This window comes from Phasianus colchicus, chromosome Z (assembly GCF_987193195.1).
Source record: "Phasianus colchicus chromosome Z, bPhaCol1.hap1.1, whole genome shotgun sequence".
NCBI lineage: Eukaryota > Metazoa > Chordata > Aves > Galliformes > Phasianidae > Phasianus > Phasianus colchicus.
In genome coordinates this window covers 58,492,932-58,511,917 of record NC_143476.1, presented here as the reverse complement: position 1 = coordinate 58,511,917, position 18,986 = coordinate 58,492,932, and the positions used below count along the sequence as shown (strand labels likewise).

General features: G+C 38.6%; 1 protein-coding gene across 2 annotated transcripts in view; it reads left to right on the top strand.

Annotated features, from left to right (window-relative positions):
* ADAMTSL1 (ADAMTS like 1) overlaps positions 1–18,986 on the top strand; it is a 413,510-nt gene that overhangs the window by 262,929 nt on the left and 131,595 nt on the right. For both annotated transcript variants that reach the window (XM_090131351.1, XM_090131350.1), the window contains exons 4-5: positions 1,799–1,844; positions 14,923–15,159. In XM_090131351.1, the coding sequence (XP_089987477.1) occupies positions 1,799–1,844; positions 14,923–15,159 (283 nt within the window). The remainder of the gene's footprint in view (positions 1–1,798; positions 1,845–14,922; positions 15,160–18,986) is intronic.

Sequence of the window (18,986 nt, the reverse complement as noted above, 5' to 3'; positions counted from 1 at the left end):
GATTGTATGGCATTTATGAGAGAGATACAGGGTGCATATATAACTTGCAGGATAAGAATTGAGATAGTGAGCTAGGACTGCCCTCGTGCTGCACGAGATGTTTTTTCATTTGCTCTTGATAGGTATAAATTAAGAGTACCTTTAGTGACTGTCTTGGAATGAAAACAGAGCTTTGGCCTGAAAAACAATATATCAACAAGATGCCAATATTGCTCAGAAATGACTGGCATGCTGCTTGATTTCTTTTGCTTTTTTTAATCTCAATATTGCTATATTAGTTGACACCTTGTTATGAATATTATTTTTATTATTTTATTACTAAACTGTTTTTCCTAGTGCTGGATGTCTTCTGCACACTTTTATGTTCTGCAGATGCATGCAATGGCAAAAAATTATGTGAATTAATTATGTAACATTATAAAAGCATGAAATGTGTACTATCTCTGTTATGCTTTTAATAGTATTGTTTATATGCTAAATGCTCCAGAGCACAACGTATTATCTTTCCTTCTTGTTACTTTTTTTTTCTGAAAAAAAAAATGATTGGCTTTATTTTCATATTTATCTCCTCTTGCAATCACTTACACCTTTATGATATATTCATAATACTGTGTTTTTCCCTGATTTTGTATTCAGAAAGGTGAAACTGACTACTCAAGGAATTTCACAATTAAGTCTTATCTCCTTTCAGGTGTGTGGAGAAAGGTAGAGGGAAGGATGGTTTCACTAACGTAAAGGCGAGCCATTCCGTTTATTCTAGAGTTAACGCAGTGTGGAAAAAGTTTAATCTTAAAAAAGGAGGAGGAAAAAAAAAAGCCACACAAATGCACGTAGATGATGTCTTTTCTCTTGGATAGTTCACAATGGTTTGGATTTAAAACTTCAGCGTTGGCAAGCATTTAGTCCTCAAGGAATGTGTGCTTGTTAAATCCTGACCAAAAAAAAAAAAAAAAAAAAAAAAGAAAGAAATTAAGAAATTAAAAATGTAAGGAATTCCATTCTTTTGAAGGATAATCTTTAAAAGCCAAATATTGAACTCTGATTTATACCAAGGACCTCCATGGAGTAAAATCTGAGCTTATAAAACACATAAAATTCAAGATCAATTACTCAGCACACTGCTGGGGGCTGAAAAGGTATCTGGATGTTGACCTTTCCTCCTGGGGGCCTGCTGACATCTGAGCTGGTATGGGTCTGCTGCAGGTGAAGGGGAGGAGAGCCACGGGGAGCACATGTGGAGGCTCTGACACTCTTTGACCCCTGCTGGTCCAGCTGCTCTTTGGATGCCATTCTTCAGGAGGGCCTGGAGGAGTAGCTGGGGGCTGGTGGTTTGGGGGCCTGTTTTGTCTTCATATCCTCCCCTTGCACCAAGAAAGGAGAAGTCCCTTGGATAGTGGGCCACCAACAGATCACTAATGGCCCAGAGGGCTGACCTGGTTGCATCCCAGCTCAGAGCAGTAGAAAGGCAGGCACAGAACTGTGTGCAAGCTGGGAAACTCTGGTGAATGTGGTTCAGATGTTAACTGTTAATATGTGCTGTGCATACTGGTCTCCAGCCTCAATGGTAAGCTAATGCTACTTTTTAGAACTTCATTTTCTTAGGTAGGATCTGGGGAGTTGTAGAATTCACACCTCAACATCCATCCGGAGAAGCCTTTCTTTCTGGGAAGAGGGTTGGTGGGGGGACTCGGTGGTTTGACATCCTCTTTGGAAAAATACAGATACAGCAAACACTGTGTGATTGTTTGTTACATTCAGCTATTAATGTTTTGTGTTTGTTTTTAATTTTTGGACACAGGACCTGTGAAGGGCGAAACATCCGATACAGGACATGCAGCAATGTGGTAAGTGAAGTCTAGCTTCGATATAACTCAAATCATCACATATGATAGTGTTCATATAACAAAGTTAATTTGCTCATGTGATAGTGGAAACATAATAACATCTCAACCTCCTTTATATCACAAGACCTCTAGCAAATTGTTGCTTTCTTAAGAAGCTGGCGCAACAGTGGCGTAGCATGGTGCTAAAATTGGTTGGTTGGAATTGCAGTCGCAATCTTTCTCTGGAGTCTCTCATTGAAATTTCAGAGTTGCTCTTTATTCCCCCTCAGCAGAAAGAAAGTCCACTTATGTTCCCAGTGCTAGTTTTGCAGGCAGCTGGTTCATATTGGGTCATCTGTCAGGTCTGAGGATTAAGCTGTTAAGAACTGAAGACAAGTTAGTAAGAGATGTACATTGCTGTTCACCTGCGCTCTCTCAGTACTGTAATTCTGTTGTGCATCTTAGAAAAGCAAATGCTTTTGCTTGCTATTTCTATAGTGAATATAGTTTTCAATAGAACAAAATAGGAAACTTCAACTTCCATGCTCACTAAAGTGAAAGCGTGTTTTCACTGATGAAAATGGAAATAAAGACTTTCATACGGAAAGTTTTATTGGGTGCCAAGGATTGTGAAACCACTCAAATTACATGAAGCAATGTCAGTTTTACCAGTAAAGATGGAAAATGAAATCAAACATGCTTAGGGCCAAGCTTTCTCATGCCTGATAGAACATATTCAGAAGCTTTTCAATAGGTGCTTTGTCTGAAAAAGTTAAAAAGTTTAAGTTTTAAAAAAAAGAGTATTTTCCCTCACGTTTGGCTTATATTCTTTTTAGTAGACCACAGTTCACAATGAAAGAAGTTACTTGCTTCAGTCTGAGTTATAGTTTCCCATGCTTTCCATTTCTCACACTTCTGCCTCAGAAATTGGTTATGGGTGTATCTTTTGTGTCTCTGAGATCTCCCATCAATCTAGATATTTGCTATACTGACTGACAAAAACTGGAACAGTGGAACAGTCAATAAATAGGTCTGCTGGCTAATTACCAGTCAAATTTCCTGCTGATGTGAAGCATTTAGGCTACACTGTGAATCTGGAAGGAATGGGAAGATAAATTTGTGTCAGTCAAGTTGAATGCTACAGACTTGTGTAATAAATTAAAGATAAGGAGAGGGAGAGTGCATTGGCTTTGTTTTGGTTCTTGTGTGGATGCACACTGTGGCAGTTCCTTTTCCCTCCTGCTCTTGCATGTACTAAGAGCAGTGATGCATACTAGCATCCTGCTGTGCTGCCAATAGCTGTTCCAGGATCACCCCAATGAGGGGCTGGCATTCTGTCTGTGTTGCAACCTCTTCTTCTGTAATCACTGAGCTTAACTTTCCAAGACAAAGAAGGTATTTTTTTTAATATTATTTTTAGCGTAGGTTCTCTTTTGGAACTGTAGACGTGGACAACCTTTCTCCGAAATAAATCGTTTCATAGTTGTCAGGTTATTCCTTAGCACACCTTATATTTGACAGTATGAGTACTCCAGAGTTCTCAAAATGGCAGCTTCAATACTCACTCAATTGTTTAATATCAAGTAATCCAAAGTGAAACTCTCAAATTTCTCTACAATGCTAAAATAAGTAACAATTTTGCCACTGACTAATGAAGAACCAAGACTCCATTTATTATTTTAAATTTGCTTATTGGAGAGGGTGGAGAATAGATTGTGCTGCCTTGTCTTTTCCATTACAAAAAGATTAAATAAGTAAGTTTTCATTTATTTATTACTTACAATCTTGCCAAACTAGCAAAAATCAAACAATCATAAAGCTTCAGACAGCATCGGACTTCAACCAGGCTTTTCAAGTATCACCTTATGTGAAAAAAAGAAAAGAAAAGAAAAGAAAAGAAAAGAAAAGAAAAGAAAAGAAAAGAAAAGAAAAGAAAAGAAAAGAAAAGAAAAGAAAAGAAAAGAAAAGAAAAGAAAAGAAAAGAAAAGAAAAGAAAAGAAAAGAAAAGAAAAGAAAAGAAAAGAGAGAAGAGAAGAGAAGAGAAGAGAAGAGAAGAGAAGAGAAGAGAAGAGAAGAGAAGAGAAGAGAAGAGAAGAGAAGAGAAGAGAAGAAAAGAAAAGAAAAGAAAAGAAAAGAAAAGAAAAGAAAAGAAAAGAAAAGAAAAGAAAAGAAAAGAAAAGAAAAGAAAAGAAAAGAAAAGAAAAGAAAAGAAAAGAAAAGAAACTTGGCTGTATTCATTTTACAGACATCTGATCTCAGGGGAAAGCATTTTCTATTTATTCTTAAAATACGTTGAGCATTTGATTCAGATGTTATGTCCTTCCATTTACCTTCGTTACTAATTGAGATACTGAGCACTGGTATTCCTACTATGAACCACTGCAATGACACTGACACCATATCAGACACAGAAATTGCAGGCTCACGCAATGGCAGGGATAGCCCTCAGCCCTCTGTTTCTGGGGATGAGGACCACTTTGAAGTACCTTGTACAGCATAAGTGAAAATCTAAAGCAGTTTGGGAAGCCTTAATGTGCATCTCTGCTCTGAAAACCCTTCTGTTACAGAACCGCAAGCTCTTCCAGATTATCATATACTGTCTTTTTAATGATATGTTTGCCTTCTAACTCTGGATACACACACACTGAAAGTTGCACACAATTGTGTATTTTTTTTGTTTGTTTGTTTCCATTTTTTAAATTTCATCTTCAATGGTACTGAAAATCAGGAGGAGGGAACTGCCAGCCTCAATGAGACCTATATTTTCATTTGTGTTGGCAGGAAGAGGATTGCATGAGTAAGGTCTGCATTCCACCCTTTTAAGTGAAGTTAGCTATCATGCACTGTGGAAAATTCTTTTTTGATTCCTGTGGAAATCACAGAGTCCTGAAAAATGAGCTTTCATTGCCATTAGCTTGTGCTTAACGTGAGCACTGTTGTTATTGTTCATAAAATAACTGATTTATTCTATGCAAACCATCTTTCTGTGAACTGACATGCTTTTGTTTATATGACTGTCCTCTTACAGGAAAGGATGGGTAGTCATGTAAAAGCAAGCTATTTCAAAGCTGAAATTGGAGAATGGGAAGAATACTTCTTGGAGTCTGGCAATGAACACATTTTTGTAGGCACTATCATTTGCAAGATTTTGCTACAGCTGGTTTTAATTCATTCTGAAATTAAATAACAGGAAAAAATGTAAAAGAAAAGAAAAAAAACCCACCTAGAATTATATAAAGAAACAGAGAAACAAGAGGAGGGAGTGGCACATATATTTCTTTGGTAGATTGTATTATTCTAGGGATGCTGAATCTTTCTGGATATTATTGGCTAAGAGAGATTGACACTGCTGTCTATAAAGCTTCTGAGCAGTCCTTAAAAGGTTGAATCTAATCCAGTGTGTTCACCACTTGCATTGCCTGGTGTTGATCAGAAACTGGAAAGATTGTGGCTATGAAGCCACATGTGTAAATAGTGAAGAAAGGAATGAGGGAATCTGATGATGATTTAGGGTTGAATTACAACAGTCTTTTTTCTTATTACTATTCATACTGACTCCAAGCATGTTACCAGCCATTCTGGAAAGTAATCGTGGGGGAAGGGAAGGAGTCATGTGTTTTTTCTCTAGAAAATTACTCCAAATGTAAGCCTGTAATGAAAGCATGTTTTTATATCTGGTGGGGGTTGCAATATTAAATGCTGTGCAAAATAAAGAATACATTTCCAAAATTTGAGTAGGATTTTTTTACTAGATTTTTTATCACATTTAGCATGTTCTCTGTTCCTTTTTCTAGGCATGCTCTTAGTTGCAAAGCTCTCTAGGACTTTTGTACCAGACTGTCATGGTACGTCATTTGCCTTTTTTTTTTTTTTTTTTTTTTGCTCCTAATATCACTATACTGTTTTATGTTTTCTCTTTTTCCATTTAAATGAAAATCTTTCTGATTTTTTTATCAAGCTTTTTTTTTTTTTCATGATTGAAAAATTCTTCAATTTCCCTGACATTTTGCTTTTTATTGCACTGCTTGCTGAATCAAACCAGAGGAAAAGGGAGATGCAGGGGAGCAGTGCTTCATTCTCAGTCATTTATTTATTTATTTATTTTCTTATGCCTGACAACAAGATGATGAAAACTACAAATAATGCTGCTTTTGAGATTTTACTGTTTGACATTAAAAAAGACAATGCTGTAAGTTGCACAAGATTACTAGCTCTTTCTGCACAGTTTAAAGCAGTTCCATTAAGTCTAATACTGAATTTGTGGATGGTAGATCCCATTAATCAGACCATCAAAACTAGTAAATACCACATGCAGCTCTTTTTTTTTTTTTTTTTTCATATATACTTCACTTTCTTCATTTGGCTGAAATACCAACTCTAATGGCATTCCTCATTTTCTGGATTCCATTCAGACAAGCAACTCCCATCCATGCTTCGTATCAACTCATGCTGCTTTTTGCATACACTGGTATCTACACTGTCTGTCTCACTTTTACAAAATGACACTATATTCTTGCCATATACTGAAGCCTAGCTTATTGGAAACTGTCACCCTGAAACTTCCAAATAAGTGAGTAGCTGCTCCTAGAAGCATTGATGCATTGACTATGAGGTGCACCACCACTAGATATTTTTCAGGTCTACACAAATAGTTAATAGAATTTAATTTTTTTACCTTCTGATACTATGTGAAATCTTTTTACAGATGAACCAGTTTTCATTTTGCAATAAAATTTTGTGTTTTCTACCACTGCAACAATATTGAAGTCTTCAGTGAAAAGACTTCTTTTGTGTTCTTTTTCAGGGGAAAAAATAAGCAAATATACGTAGTACATTTCCTTATTAACACCAGACTAGCTCAATGTCAGCTTACTTTTTAAGTAGAATTTCTTAAGTAGAAACTCAAATTATTTAGTGTGACTACAATCTTTTCTTCAAAATGCTGGACTTTATTAGACATCTGATTTTTGAACAGGTGCACTATAAAACTTCTGCCATTGTCGTTGCCTAGCAATTACTTCTAATTATTTCTTTGCAAAAAAGTGTATTTGAAATGTTGCTAATGGTGTCAGTTTTTAATAAGCTTTTAATAAAAAAGATAATATTGCAATATTATCTTCTCAGTTTGCAAGCCTGTATGTCTTTGACTACTGAAAAATATTTTTGAAAAACCACCATTGCTATCATCTTAAGCAAATAAACCAAGACTCCTTTTAAGCTAGCCAGTCAACATCACTTCCATCACACTGGCATTTCAAGATTCTGTTCACTGTAGTGAATTCATACATTTAAATTCAGTATTTCTGATAATGAATTTTAAACACTTTCTATAAATATTTAAAAAGCATAAGCAAAAAGAAAATACGGAATGAAAAACTTCACATTGAATTGTTAACCATAAATGAAAGATATTTGGAAAAAAAATATATTAAAGAATTGATCTTATAATAATTTCTAGTGGCAAGTATTCTTGGAGGCTTGGATTGATACTTCACTGGCTGATTTAGCCATCATCTATGTTCAATTAAAGCAGAGAAAAAGCATGTCCCTCATTTACTTTGTTTGCAGTATTTTTCTCACTCTGTTTTCTGTCAGATACTGCATTATCTTGGGATATTCAGAGAAAGTTGTTTTGTGGGCCCTACTTGATCTAAGAAGTTAGTGCTGTGTCTGAATTATTTAGGAGTTCGTAGATGTAGACTAATGAAAAATTTGGTTGCAAGAAACTTAATCCAAGCGGGATGTTCAGCAAGTCTTCAGAGTTGAATGGGGTTTCTGTTAAATCCCTAGATCTCTTAAATCTCTATACTTGGGCAAATCCCTACTGGAGGAGGACCCCAGGATTTCTTTCTCAGTAATGAAATTGGTGCAGCTGAAACACAGTGCATACTTCATGGAACTGGTTCAATAAACTGTTCTGTCAGATGCTACACAGAATAGGCCAGTTGTTAGTCAATTTTTGCACTGAGGAAAAGCTCCAGGTATAGTAAATCATTCTTGGCCTCTGCAAATATACAAGCGCATATATTGTAAACTGTTTTAAGGTTTCTCAACTGTTTCCACCTATCACAGCGTAGATATGATCTTCCACATTTCAACCACTAAGTAAACATTGGAAGACTGACCCACTTTTGTCCCATGAAATCTGATACACCTATCTCTATCAAGGGACATCTGGGATTCATCTTATCTTTTCCACTGGTTTGTTGATTAATAGAAATTGTTTTGAATGGCTTTCAAATATGGCAAAGCTCCATGGACTTTATGAATTGCAATAAGGTCAAATAGGAGGTCGACTTGAAAACAATATTTTTGGATGTGAGGAAGCGAGTGAATCTGAAGGAAACCATAATAATATGGTCAGGATTAGGTACTTAACTGGTAAAGATGGAACTCTGTATTTATTTTAAAATAGGTTTCATACTTCAAAGAGATTTCTGGTCATTTTTAAAATGACACACATTTTCATTGCAGTGAAGGAAATCTTGACCTGATGGGGTGAATAGAGATTACAGGTATCCAGCAGAGGCACAGTGTTTCTGAAACATCCCGAGAACCTTCACACAATAAGCTAAAGATCCCCAAAAAAGACGACTACAACTCACAGAGTTAGAGAAGAAACCATTGTTTTCTTATTCACTGAAATTATTCCTCCCTAGGACATTGTAATAAATAGAAAGCACTGATGGACAGTGAGCTGAATATGAGCCAGCAGTGTGCCCAGGTGGCCAGGAAGGCCAATGGCATCCTGACTTGCATCAGGAATGGTGTGGTGAGCAGGACTAGGGAAGTAATCCTGCCGCTGTACTCGGCATTGGTGAGGCCTCACCTTGAGTACTGTGGTTTGGGCAGCTCAATACAGAAAGGACATTGAGGTGCTGGAGCAGGTCCAAAGAAGGGCAACAAGGCTGGTGAAGGGCTTGGAGAATGTCTCTATGAGGAGAGACTGAAAGAACTGGGGCTGTTCAGTCTGAGGAAGAGGCTGAGGGGAGATCTTATTGCTCTCTTCCAATACCTGAAAGGTGCTTACAGTGAGGGCAGGGTTGGTCTCTTCTCATTGGTGACAGGTGACAGGATGGGGAGAAATGGCCTCAAGTTGCACCAGGGTTGGATATCAAGAAAAAATTCCTTACAGAAAGGGTTGTTAAGTACTGAAATAGGCTCATTAGAGACATGGTTGAATCACCATCTCCGGATGCATTTAAAATCCACTTGGATGTGGTGCTCAGGGACATGATTTAGCAGAGGATTGTTAGAGTTAGGGTTCTATGATTAGGTTGATGATCTTAAAGGTCTTTTCCAACCTTAGTAATTCTATGACTCTATGATTCTATGACAAATGGACTTTTATATAAGATGCAAATTTATTAGTTCTTCCTGATTCTTCAAAAAATACAATGGCAGCAGTTCCTGATGTCTGTAGTTGCCCACATTTATTTTCAAAAAGAAAGGAAAAATGTAAGAGTTGCATATAGCTCCAGAATAGAGTAATCTGAACCACAACTGATTACTGCTTTTGTGGCCAGATACCAGTCCTTCCATACACAAGCTGAACACAGGCCATGGAGGTAGTCAGTAAAATACCTTGCAGAACTGTATAACCATACGAAGATGGCGATGCTTTGGGCTCACTGCTAATTCGGCCTCTGACTTCCGAATGGCTCAACCTGTGGACATGTCCTTCTTTATCTCTGTTGAACAAGTAAACAAACTACATATATACTGTTAGCTTTCAGGATCAGACCTTTAGGTGTATTAAATGTAATTTGACTCATGCCATTCAAGCACTGCTAATCAGCAGTGGTAGAGGATCTCTTTCCACCAAGCACTCCCACATACTGAAAGCAGAAGGCTCCAGGGAGACCTCATTGTGGCCTCCAATACTTGAAAGGAACGTATAAATAGGAGTGGGAATGGCTGTTTACAAGGGTGGATAGTGATAGGACAAGAGAAAATGGTTTTAAACTGAGACAGGGGAGATTTAGGTTACATATTAGGAGGAAGTTTTTCACAGAGGGTGGTGACACACTGGAGCAGGTTGCCCAAGGAGGTTGTGGATGCCCCCATCCCTGGAGGCATTCAGGGACAGGCTGGATGTGATTCTGGGCAGCCTGGTCTAGTGATTGGTGACCCTGCACATAGCAGGGGGGTCAAAACTAGATGGTCATTGTGGTCCTTTTCAACCCATGCCATTCTATGATTCTATGAGTCTGTGAATCAGAGCCTGTCATTTCTCCTAACCTGGAGCTGGCACTCAAACAGGCAAATGCATACTTAAAAGCATGAGGAGTGTTCAGAAGAAAATGGCAACTTACTGCTTGAACAGATGCACAGCAAAACATTGAATTTGCCTTATCCAGCATTTCCATAAGTAGAATACTCATTTACGGGCTGTGAGCTTCTAATGTCTTCCATTATATCACTGCACAAAGTCTCTCTGATCCCTATTAACACATAAGACAAACAAAAAACAATAAACTCTAAAAGCTAGAGAAAAGAAAAAAGAATAATAAAAAATACCAAGCTCTGCACAGTTTCTTCTTTTTAAGTCTAGGTGATCTTTGTCTAATGATGGATAATATTTGGACTGCACCTTTTCTTATCCTATCAGTTTTTTTACGGAAAACAAGACACAGGTTATGCAGGTGTTATGCGTTTAGGTGCAAGTACACATGTTTTTTTAACTGGAAAGGAAATTTTCCTTTAGGGAGAAGGATCATCAAGATCTTTGGGCAGAAGTGTTTTCAATGCCTTTAGGCAGATTTAGGACTCAGGATTTCAGTAGGAGAAAAGTAGTGGTCCAGACTGTGACCTCTTTTCTTATCTGTGTGCCAAGATAAGTATGGATGTTTGCCTTTGTGACTGCTTGAATGTATTCCTTGAATGGCTTCAAGTTTCACATGCAAACTTTTTTAACACAAGCTCTATTATTTCAATCCATTGTTTTATTTTGATCATGATATCAAAGACTGGGAGTATTTAACGTTGGTCCTGGTCACCTGCCGTGTCCTGAAAGCTTGTTATGTTGACGGTACATTTTTTATTTCTTTGATTTAAAAATAAAATCCAGCACAACAAATATAGTATTGAATCCTGTACAAAGCAGGATTATGAGCTCTGTATGTTGTGTGCTTTAATGGGCCTTTCTGTCTTTGTAAAAATAAAGCTATCTCAAGCCAGCAAGTTTCGAAGGTAGAGCCAAGCTTGAACCAGAGAGTTGGCTTGGATCTCAGCAACAAGCATAAGCCAAGCCAATAGACCTGACTGTATTCTCTTATGGACAGAAAAAAATTAGGGAAGGGTATGCACCAGAAGATTATGTAGCAAAAAACAAGGCCACAGTGTTCTGTGCTTTTCCCTTCTTTAGTGAAAATAGAACTAAAGCAGATCTTGGGTCAAGCCGTAACTGTCTTGTTCATCCTCTGTTTAAAAGCAGAACAGAAAGACCATTTTTCTCTAATTACACCATGTAAGTGGTTTCACCCTGCTGGGCAGCTAAACTCTACCACACCGCTCTCTCACTCCTCTTTCTCAAAGGAAAAGAGAGAGAAAATATGACCAAAAGGGCTCAAGGGTCAAGATTAGTACAGGGAGATTGCCAGTTACCACCACAGGCAAAACAGACTCAGTGTAGAGAGAACAGTATAATTTATTGCCTATTGCAAACAGACTGGAGCAGTGAGAAACTAAAAGCAAAAGAAAACACCTTCCCAATCACCCTCTTCTACCTCCTTCCTTCTCTTCAGTCAGTACAGGGAACAGGAAAAGGGGCTGTCATCAATCCACAACACTTCATCTTTACCAGTACTTCATGGTCACTCTCTGCCCCTGCTCTACCTGCTGTCCCTCCCGTGGGATGCTGTCCTTCCCAAGCTGATCCTACATGGACTTCCCACAGGCTGCAGCTCTCCAAGCATAGTTCCAACATGACTCCATACCACAGGCACTGCTCTGCACAGGTTCTCCACAGGCAGCAGCTCCCCCAGCCCTCCTACCCCACCATGGGCTGCTCCCCACAGCCTGCAGCTCCGGCCATGTGTACTCCTGCAGGCGTATCCGTGGGATGTATCTCCTTTAGGCCTCGTCCACCTCTGCACTGTGGGCTCCTCCATGTCTGCACATGGAGATCTGCTCTGCGTAGTGCCCATGGGCTGCAGGGGGACAGCCTGATGTACTACAGGCTTCTCCTGGGCTGCAGGAAGCTTATGGTCTGTGCCTGGACCATTTCCTGCCCCCCCTTCTGCACTGACCTTGGGGTCTGCAGGGCTGTTTCTCTCACATTTTCTTTCTCCTCTCTCCCAGCTGCTGTTGCACAACAGTTTCTCCCTTTCTAAAATCTCTGGCAGTGGTGGGTCCCTTTTAGAGCAGCAGGAGCTGTCTCCAATTTGATATGGGGCTGTGCTGGGCTCTGCTTGCAGGGGCCAACCTGGCAGCCTCTCTGCCACAAAAACCTTTCCACATAAACCCAATACATGCTGCTATGGAGGAATAATGAAATAAACACATTTTTTTCCTGTCTCTTCACTTGCAGCCCTTGTCGAAAGGTGGTTGTTTTTTAACAGTTTGCCTAGATTACAGATCTGAGACAGGACCTGTATATTCATTTATTGTTTGTTTGTTTGTTTGTTTGTTTATATGGAGATTTAAAAATCATGGTGAAGTATTTTCTCTAGTTTTCTCCTTTTTAAATCTTCCACAACATAAGAATAGAAAAGATGTGTACTGCCTAAGTCCTCCCACTGACCTTGGACGTTCAATATCAACTTCCAAAGAGAATGAATGAGCTCTATATTATTGCTCTCTGATATATACTTTTCAAGAGGAAGATTTGGCTCAAATCTCTTTCTTAATGCATTTTGTAGCAAGAGCACCATTTTCTTGTCCTTAAAGGCTAGAACTTTGGCTAGAGCTTGACCCATCAAGCTCAAGCTCTAACACACTAGAAACAGAGCAAATTATCTGAAAATTTGCTCACTCTCTAGAAAGCCAATTAATCTGCTGAAAATCTATGGCTTAAAGCCATGATTTGTATTTGTGTATAGTTCACCATGAGAAATGTTTGGAGTGGTGTGATTCAACATTATTCAATATTCAAACATAATGGATGCAACCACCTAGTCACTACTTAGTGAATGGAAGGCTAAAGGTATACAAACAATACATTCACAGTGAAGATTTTGCCAGTTTTCTTCAAAAGAAGATTTCAAAATTTGATTTTTTAGATAAATTTTCTTTTAGACTTTAATATAAAACAATGATCCTTTAATGTAATAGAGTGATATGCAGTCCCCATGTCACCGTTATTGAAAACTACAGTAATCTGCCCTGCTTAAGAAGCAGGAAATGATAGGAAAAAAATGTGAGGCTATCATTTAAATCTCAGAAAAGTTATTTTACCTGAATAGCAGTAAGATTTTCCTAGTTGAGAGGATGCAGATGAGAGAGGAATTAGTTTGTCTTTAAAGGCAATAACATTTCTATGGGGTAAAGTTGTTATTCAGAGGACAAAAATACAGAAATCTTTTAAGGATATTATCTAGTTGTTTGAGAACTGCTCTGAAAGTAATGCCTCTTTTTCTATTACGTTGGCCCACAATGTCAGAGGTGGATGTTGGTGTTAAGGCAGTAGAGGTTTAATGTTCCCACCAGTATTCCATTATATGTTGTTGTCATGTAAAAGATGGCAGCAGAGGGGCAGTCACAGAAAATGGCATCTGACATGTATGTGTGTATGGAGCAAAGTTATGTAATTGAATTCCTCCATGTGAAAAAAAATTGCACCCATACACATTTATTGGTGCTTGCTGAAAATTTATGGAGACCAAACAGTGGATGTGAGCACAGTGAGGAAGTGAAACAATGAGACAGCAGTGATGACAGTGGGCCATCTCTACTGGTTCAGATTTTTACAAGCATGGCATGCAATCTCTTATTCATCACTGAAGAAAATACATCAGTAATGGTGGAAACTGTGTTGAAATAATTGTAATTTTTTTTGCTGAGAACTTGCTCTATCAGATAGTGTTATTGTGTTATTTGTATCTGTTGTAGTTTTCCATGGAAATAAATAGAGACATTACTTTTGAAACAACTTACATAAATATTTTAGCATTCCTTTCTTGAAGTCTGTAATGAACATTTATGCATCTCCCATTCTTAAGCAAAGTTATAGAAAGCATTCATTTCACAAGGGGAAGATTTCCTTACAAGAGGAAGATGGAGTACTATGTGGCCTTAATAATCTGAGACAAATGCATACGTAGCACCTGCTGTTTTGTTACAATTCCTATGATGATCAGTGTTTTCCCTAAACCTTAGCTGCTGTATTCCTGTAATTATATGAGGAATTCAGTTTTTTTCTTAAAAATAAATAAATAAATAAATAGTAATCTCTAACCTTTGTGGTTCTTGAAAATATCAGTTTTTAAGGATCAAAAACTGGAAAGGAAATAAAAAGAACTTTTATGTTTATTCTGCCTGAAGTTTCATGATTTTGAAGTTCTTTTTCTCCCAAGAGACTGACAGGAAAATATGTCTACTTTAGAAAAACATCACTTTCTAACCTCTGAGAGAGAAACTAATGGGAGACATCAAGCAGTCTGAGTAGTCACTGTTGGTTTTTTTTATATCAGGAGTACTCTGTGCAGAGTCAAGTTATATGTCTCAAACCTCTCAAGGTATTAACAAAGGGGCTTTTCAGTGTAAGATCATAAGAAGTTGCTAATTATGACAGTTATGAAATCTTTGCCTCTGTTGTGTTGAAGAATTTCAAATACATATTGCATTTTTCTTATTCCTTTTTCCCTACCAACTGATTTAGATCACAGAAGAGAAAAAGAAAAAAGAAAAAAAGCAAAGAAAGCATAAGCAAACAAACAATAGCCTTAATGTTGTTTCCATACTTACGTGGAGAGAAAAAAGGAAGACATAATTATACATTTGAATAATGTGTAGCTGTAACTGTCTCTTTTATTTCAGAGTTATTTATTCTAAACATAAAAACTCAGTTTATCTGGCAACTGTGAAGTCCAGCCAGTTATACAGCACCATGACCAGCTGTCCTGAATAGAATCACTGACCTTTTCCTCCTTTTCTGCAGGACTGTCCTCCAGAAGCAGGTGATTTTCGTGCTCAGCAGTGCTCGGCGCATAACGATGTCAAGTATCAGGGACAGTTTTATGAGTGGCTTCCTGTCTCTAACGATCCTGACAACCCATGTTCGCTGAAGTGCCAGGCCAGAGGAACAGCTTTGGTTGTAGAGCTGGCACCAAAAGTTCTGGATGGGACCCGATGCTACACTGAATCCCTGGATATGTGCATCAGCGGCTTGTGCCAAGTAAGAAGAGAGGCTCTACTCTGCCATTATTCCTAATTAATTCTTTCCTCAGTTCTCTCTCATGTGCTCTCATCTTCTCCATGCCTGTACCATTGAGAGTTCTTCTTTTTAGTCATCCATTTTAATCTTGTGCTCTTTTCTGTTATCTTGTTTGTCATAAGTCTGCAAAATCAGCATACAAAATCAAAGATCAAAAATTGCTTTCTCACTTTATGAGTGTTCCTTGGTTTTTCAGAGGAATGTGTTCTTCATTTTTGAACAGTTTTCTAGTTAGCTTCAGTAACAGATCTAGTTTGAAAGTATTCTAAGAAATATTTTCAGCTTTTGATTTTTATATACAAAGGCTTTCCAAGTTTCTAGGAAATTATGTTTTGTTTGAGACTCCACTTAAGACACTAACAACGTAGTAGTAGTTGAAGTTCTAAGCTGGAAAATCTGCCATTGTTTTGATACATGACTGAGTAAGCTATTACACTTTGGGCCTGTTTGTTTGTTACATTTTAACCCTTCACTTCAAGACTGCATAAAAGTCAAGAGATCATTCATCCAGTTTACTAATCCTAATTTGTTTTCTTCCTGTCTCTGAATTGCTTTTATATTACCCTTTTCTTATATGTTGCTTTTGCTTACATATTACTATTGTTTTGAATTTGTGTACATCATAGTTTAGTCTCTTGAACTGCATATAGGCAGCAGAGTAATGAAAAGGAAGACATTTGCACCATCTCTGTTAAATACTGAACACACCTTAATACTGGAAAAGACAAAGTCTAGGCTCACATTTCAATGCCCATTTCACTTAAAATCTATGTAGATTTGATATGCTGTTGGCTTTGTAGAGTACTTTCAGCTATGTTTTGTGTCTTTGGAAACTTACCTCCACTTCCTTACTACTTGCTTTTCTGCTATGAACAAGAAATAAGCTTGCAATAAATAGGGTATCTACTTATTCCATTAATCTCATTTAAGATCTTAAAAAGGGAATAATCTCTTTACTTGATCATACAAGTTTTTGAAAAATTCAGTTGCTTCAATGAAATAGACATATTTCAATGTTTTTGTTTTTTGTTTTCTTTTGTTTTATTAATCTTCTAAAATTTCACTAGAGAAAGTTATGTGGAGAAGTAATATACTTTTATACAAGTTTGGAAATCAGGAGTAGTTCATTCAGGCTGTGTGTCGTGCTGATTGTTATTTTGGTTCAGATATCACAGAATCATACACAGAATGATATAATCATAGAATCATAGAATCAATCATAGAATCACAAGACTGCTTTGGCTGGAAGGAACCTTAAAGATTACCTAGTTCCAACATCCTTGGCATGGTCATGGGCTCCTTCCACTAGATCAGGCTGCCCAAAGGTCTATTCAACCTGGCCTTGGATAGGATGGGACATCCATCCTTAACTTCTGTGGGCAACCTGGTTCCAGTGCCCAACCACCATCAAAGGCAAAGAGTTTCTTCCTTGCATCTAATCTAAATCTATTCTCCTGTAGTTTAATGCTGTTACCCCTCATCCTGTCACTACATGCCCTTGTAAAAAGTCCTAAGAATGGATGGCTGCTGTAAGGTCTCCTTGAAGCCATCTCTTCTCTGCGGTGAGCAACATCAGTTCTTTCAGACACTCTTCATAGAAGTGTTCCAGACATTTAATCATCTTTGTGGTCCTTCTCTGGATTTGCTACAACAGGTCAATGTTCTTTTTATGTTGGAGGTTCCAGAGCTGAACATAGTATTTCAGGTAGGATCTCACAAGAGTAGAGTAGAGGGAAGAATCACCTCCCATTGACCTGGCAGTGATGACTCCTTTGTGGAGTGGCCCAGGATATGATTAGCTTTCTGGGCTGGACATACACATTGCCAGGTCATATTGAGCTTCTCATCAATCAGCATTTCCAAGTCCTTCTCCTCAAGGCTGTTCTCAGTCTATCCTCCACTTAGCCTGTTTGTTTGTTTGTTTGTTTTCTTAGGAATGCCCTGATCTGAGTGCAGGACATCATTGCACTTAGACTCATTGAACTTCACAAGGTTCACATCCCTACAGACTGGAAGGAGAGGTCCTTGAGAGCAGCCCTGTAGAGAAGGACCTGGGGGTCTTGGTAGACGAAAAACTTAACATGAGCCAGCAGTGTGCCCTTGCGGCTCGGAAGGCAAATGGGATCCTGGGCTCCATCAGAAGAGGGGTGGCCAGCAGGGACAGAGAGGTGATTGTTCCCCTCTACTCTGCTCTTGTGAGGCCCCATCTGGAATACTGCGTCCAGGTCTGGAGCCCCCAGTACATGAAAGACAGGGAGCTGTTGGAGAGGGTCCAGAGGAGGGCCACGAAGATGATCAGGGGACTGGAGCACCTCCCCTATGAGGACAGGCTGAGGGAGCTGGGCTTGTTCAGCCTGGAGAAAAGAAAGCTGCGGGGTGACCTCATTGCAGCCTTTCAGTACCTAAAGGGAGCCTACAAACAGGAGGGGAATCAACTCTTTGAAAGGGTGAGTGACAGCAGGACAAGGGGAAATGGTTTTAAGCTGAGGGAAGGGAGATATAGGTTGGACGTCAGGGGGAAATTCTTTACGGAGAGAGTGGTGAGGTACTGGAACAGGCTGCCCAGGGAGGTTGTGGATGCCCCGTCCCTGGAGGTGTTCAAAGCCAGATTGGATGGGGCCCTGGGCAGTCTGGTCTAGCATTAGGTGGAATGGTTGGTGGCACTGCATGTGGCAGGGGGGTTGGAGATTCATGATCCTTGAGGTCCCTTCCAACCCTGCCAATTCTGTGATTCTGTGATTCACATGGGCCTATTTCTCAAGCCTGTCAAGATCCCTTCCCTGCAGCATGTCAGCTGCACCACACAGTTTGTAATCACACTAAGGGTTCACTCAGTCCCACTGTCCACTTTGCTGTCAAAGATGTATAGGTATCAACCCCTGAGGAACACTACTCATCACTGTTCTCCACTTGGACATTGAACCATTAACCACAGTTCTCTTGACCATCCAGCCTATTTCCTATCCACCAAGTGGTCCATCTGTTACATCCACATCTCTCCAATTCAGAGACAAGATTTCCAAGACAATAACTCACTACTAAAACAAACAAATTCGCATTATCATGACACTTCTCACTCTTGGAAGATTGAGGCTGGCTACACTCACGTCTGTGAACAATGATCTACTTCTTACTTAGATAGGTATTTTGAAGATAAACATGCAAATACTGTTAAATGTAGTGTGCCTAAGGAATTTCAGCTAAACTAATCTTTTATTACATTCTGCAAAAAGGTAGGATGGTATTTTATTGCATTCAGTTTCTCCATCAGCATTTTACAGACATTTACAAATAATGCATCATTTTTTGAGGATGGCTAAAAAATAAACAAACAAAAAAAGCTCATACTATTACAGTCCTCATAGTGAATAAATTTTTGATTTTTTGATGTGTTACATTTACAGAGAAGGAATTGAATGTGGTTCTGCCAGAACATTTTATAAAACATTTAAGTGTGTCTATTCAATTAGATTCTATTCAAGAATCCTCTATTAGTATACATGATGTTAAGATCAGTCTATGCTTACATAGAATCAAAGAATCATAGAATGGCCTGGGTTGAAAAGTACCATAATGATCATCTAGTTTCAAGTCCCCTGCCATAGGCAGGATCACCAAACACTGGATCTGGCTGCTCAGAGCCACATCCAGCCTGAATGAATGCCTCCAGGAATGGGCATCCACAACCTCCTTGGGCAACCTGTTCCAGTGCTTCACCATCCTCTGTGTGAAAAACGTCCTCCTAATATTTAACCTAAATCTCCCCTTTCTCAGTTTAAAATCACTCC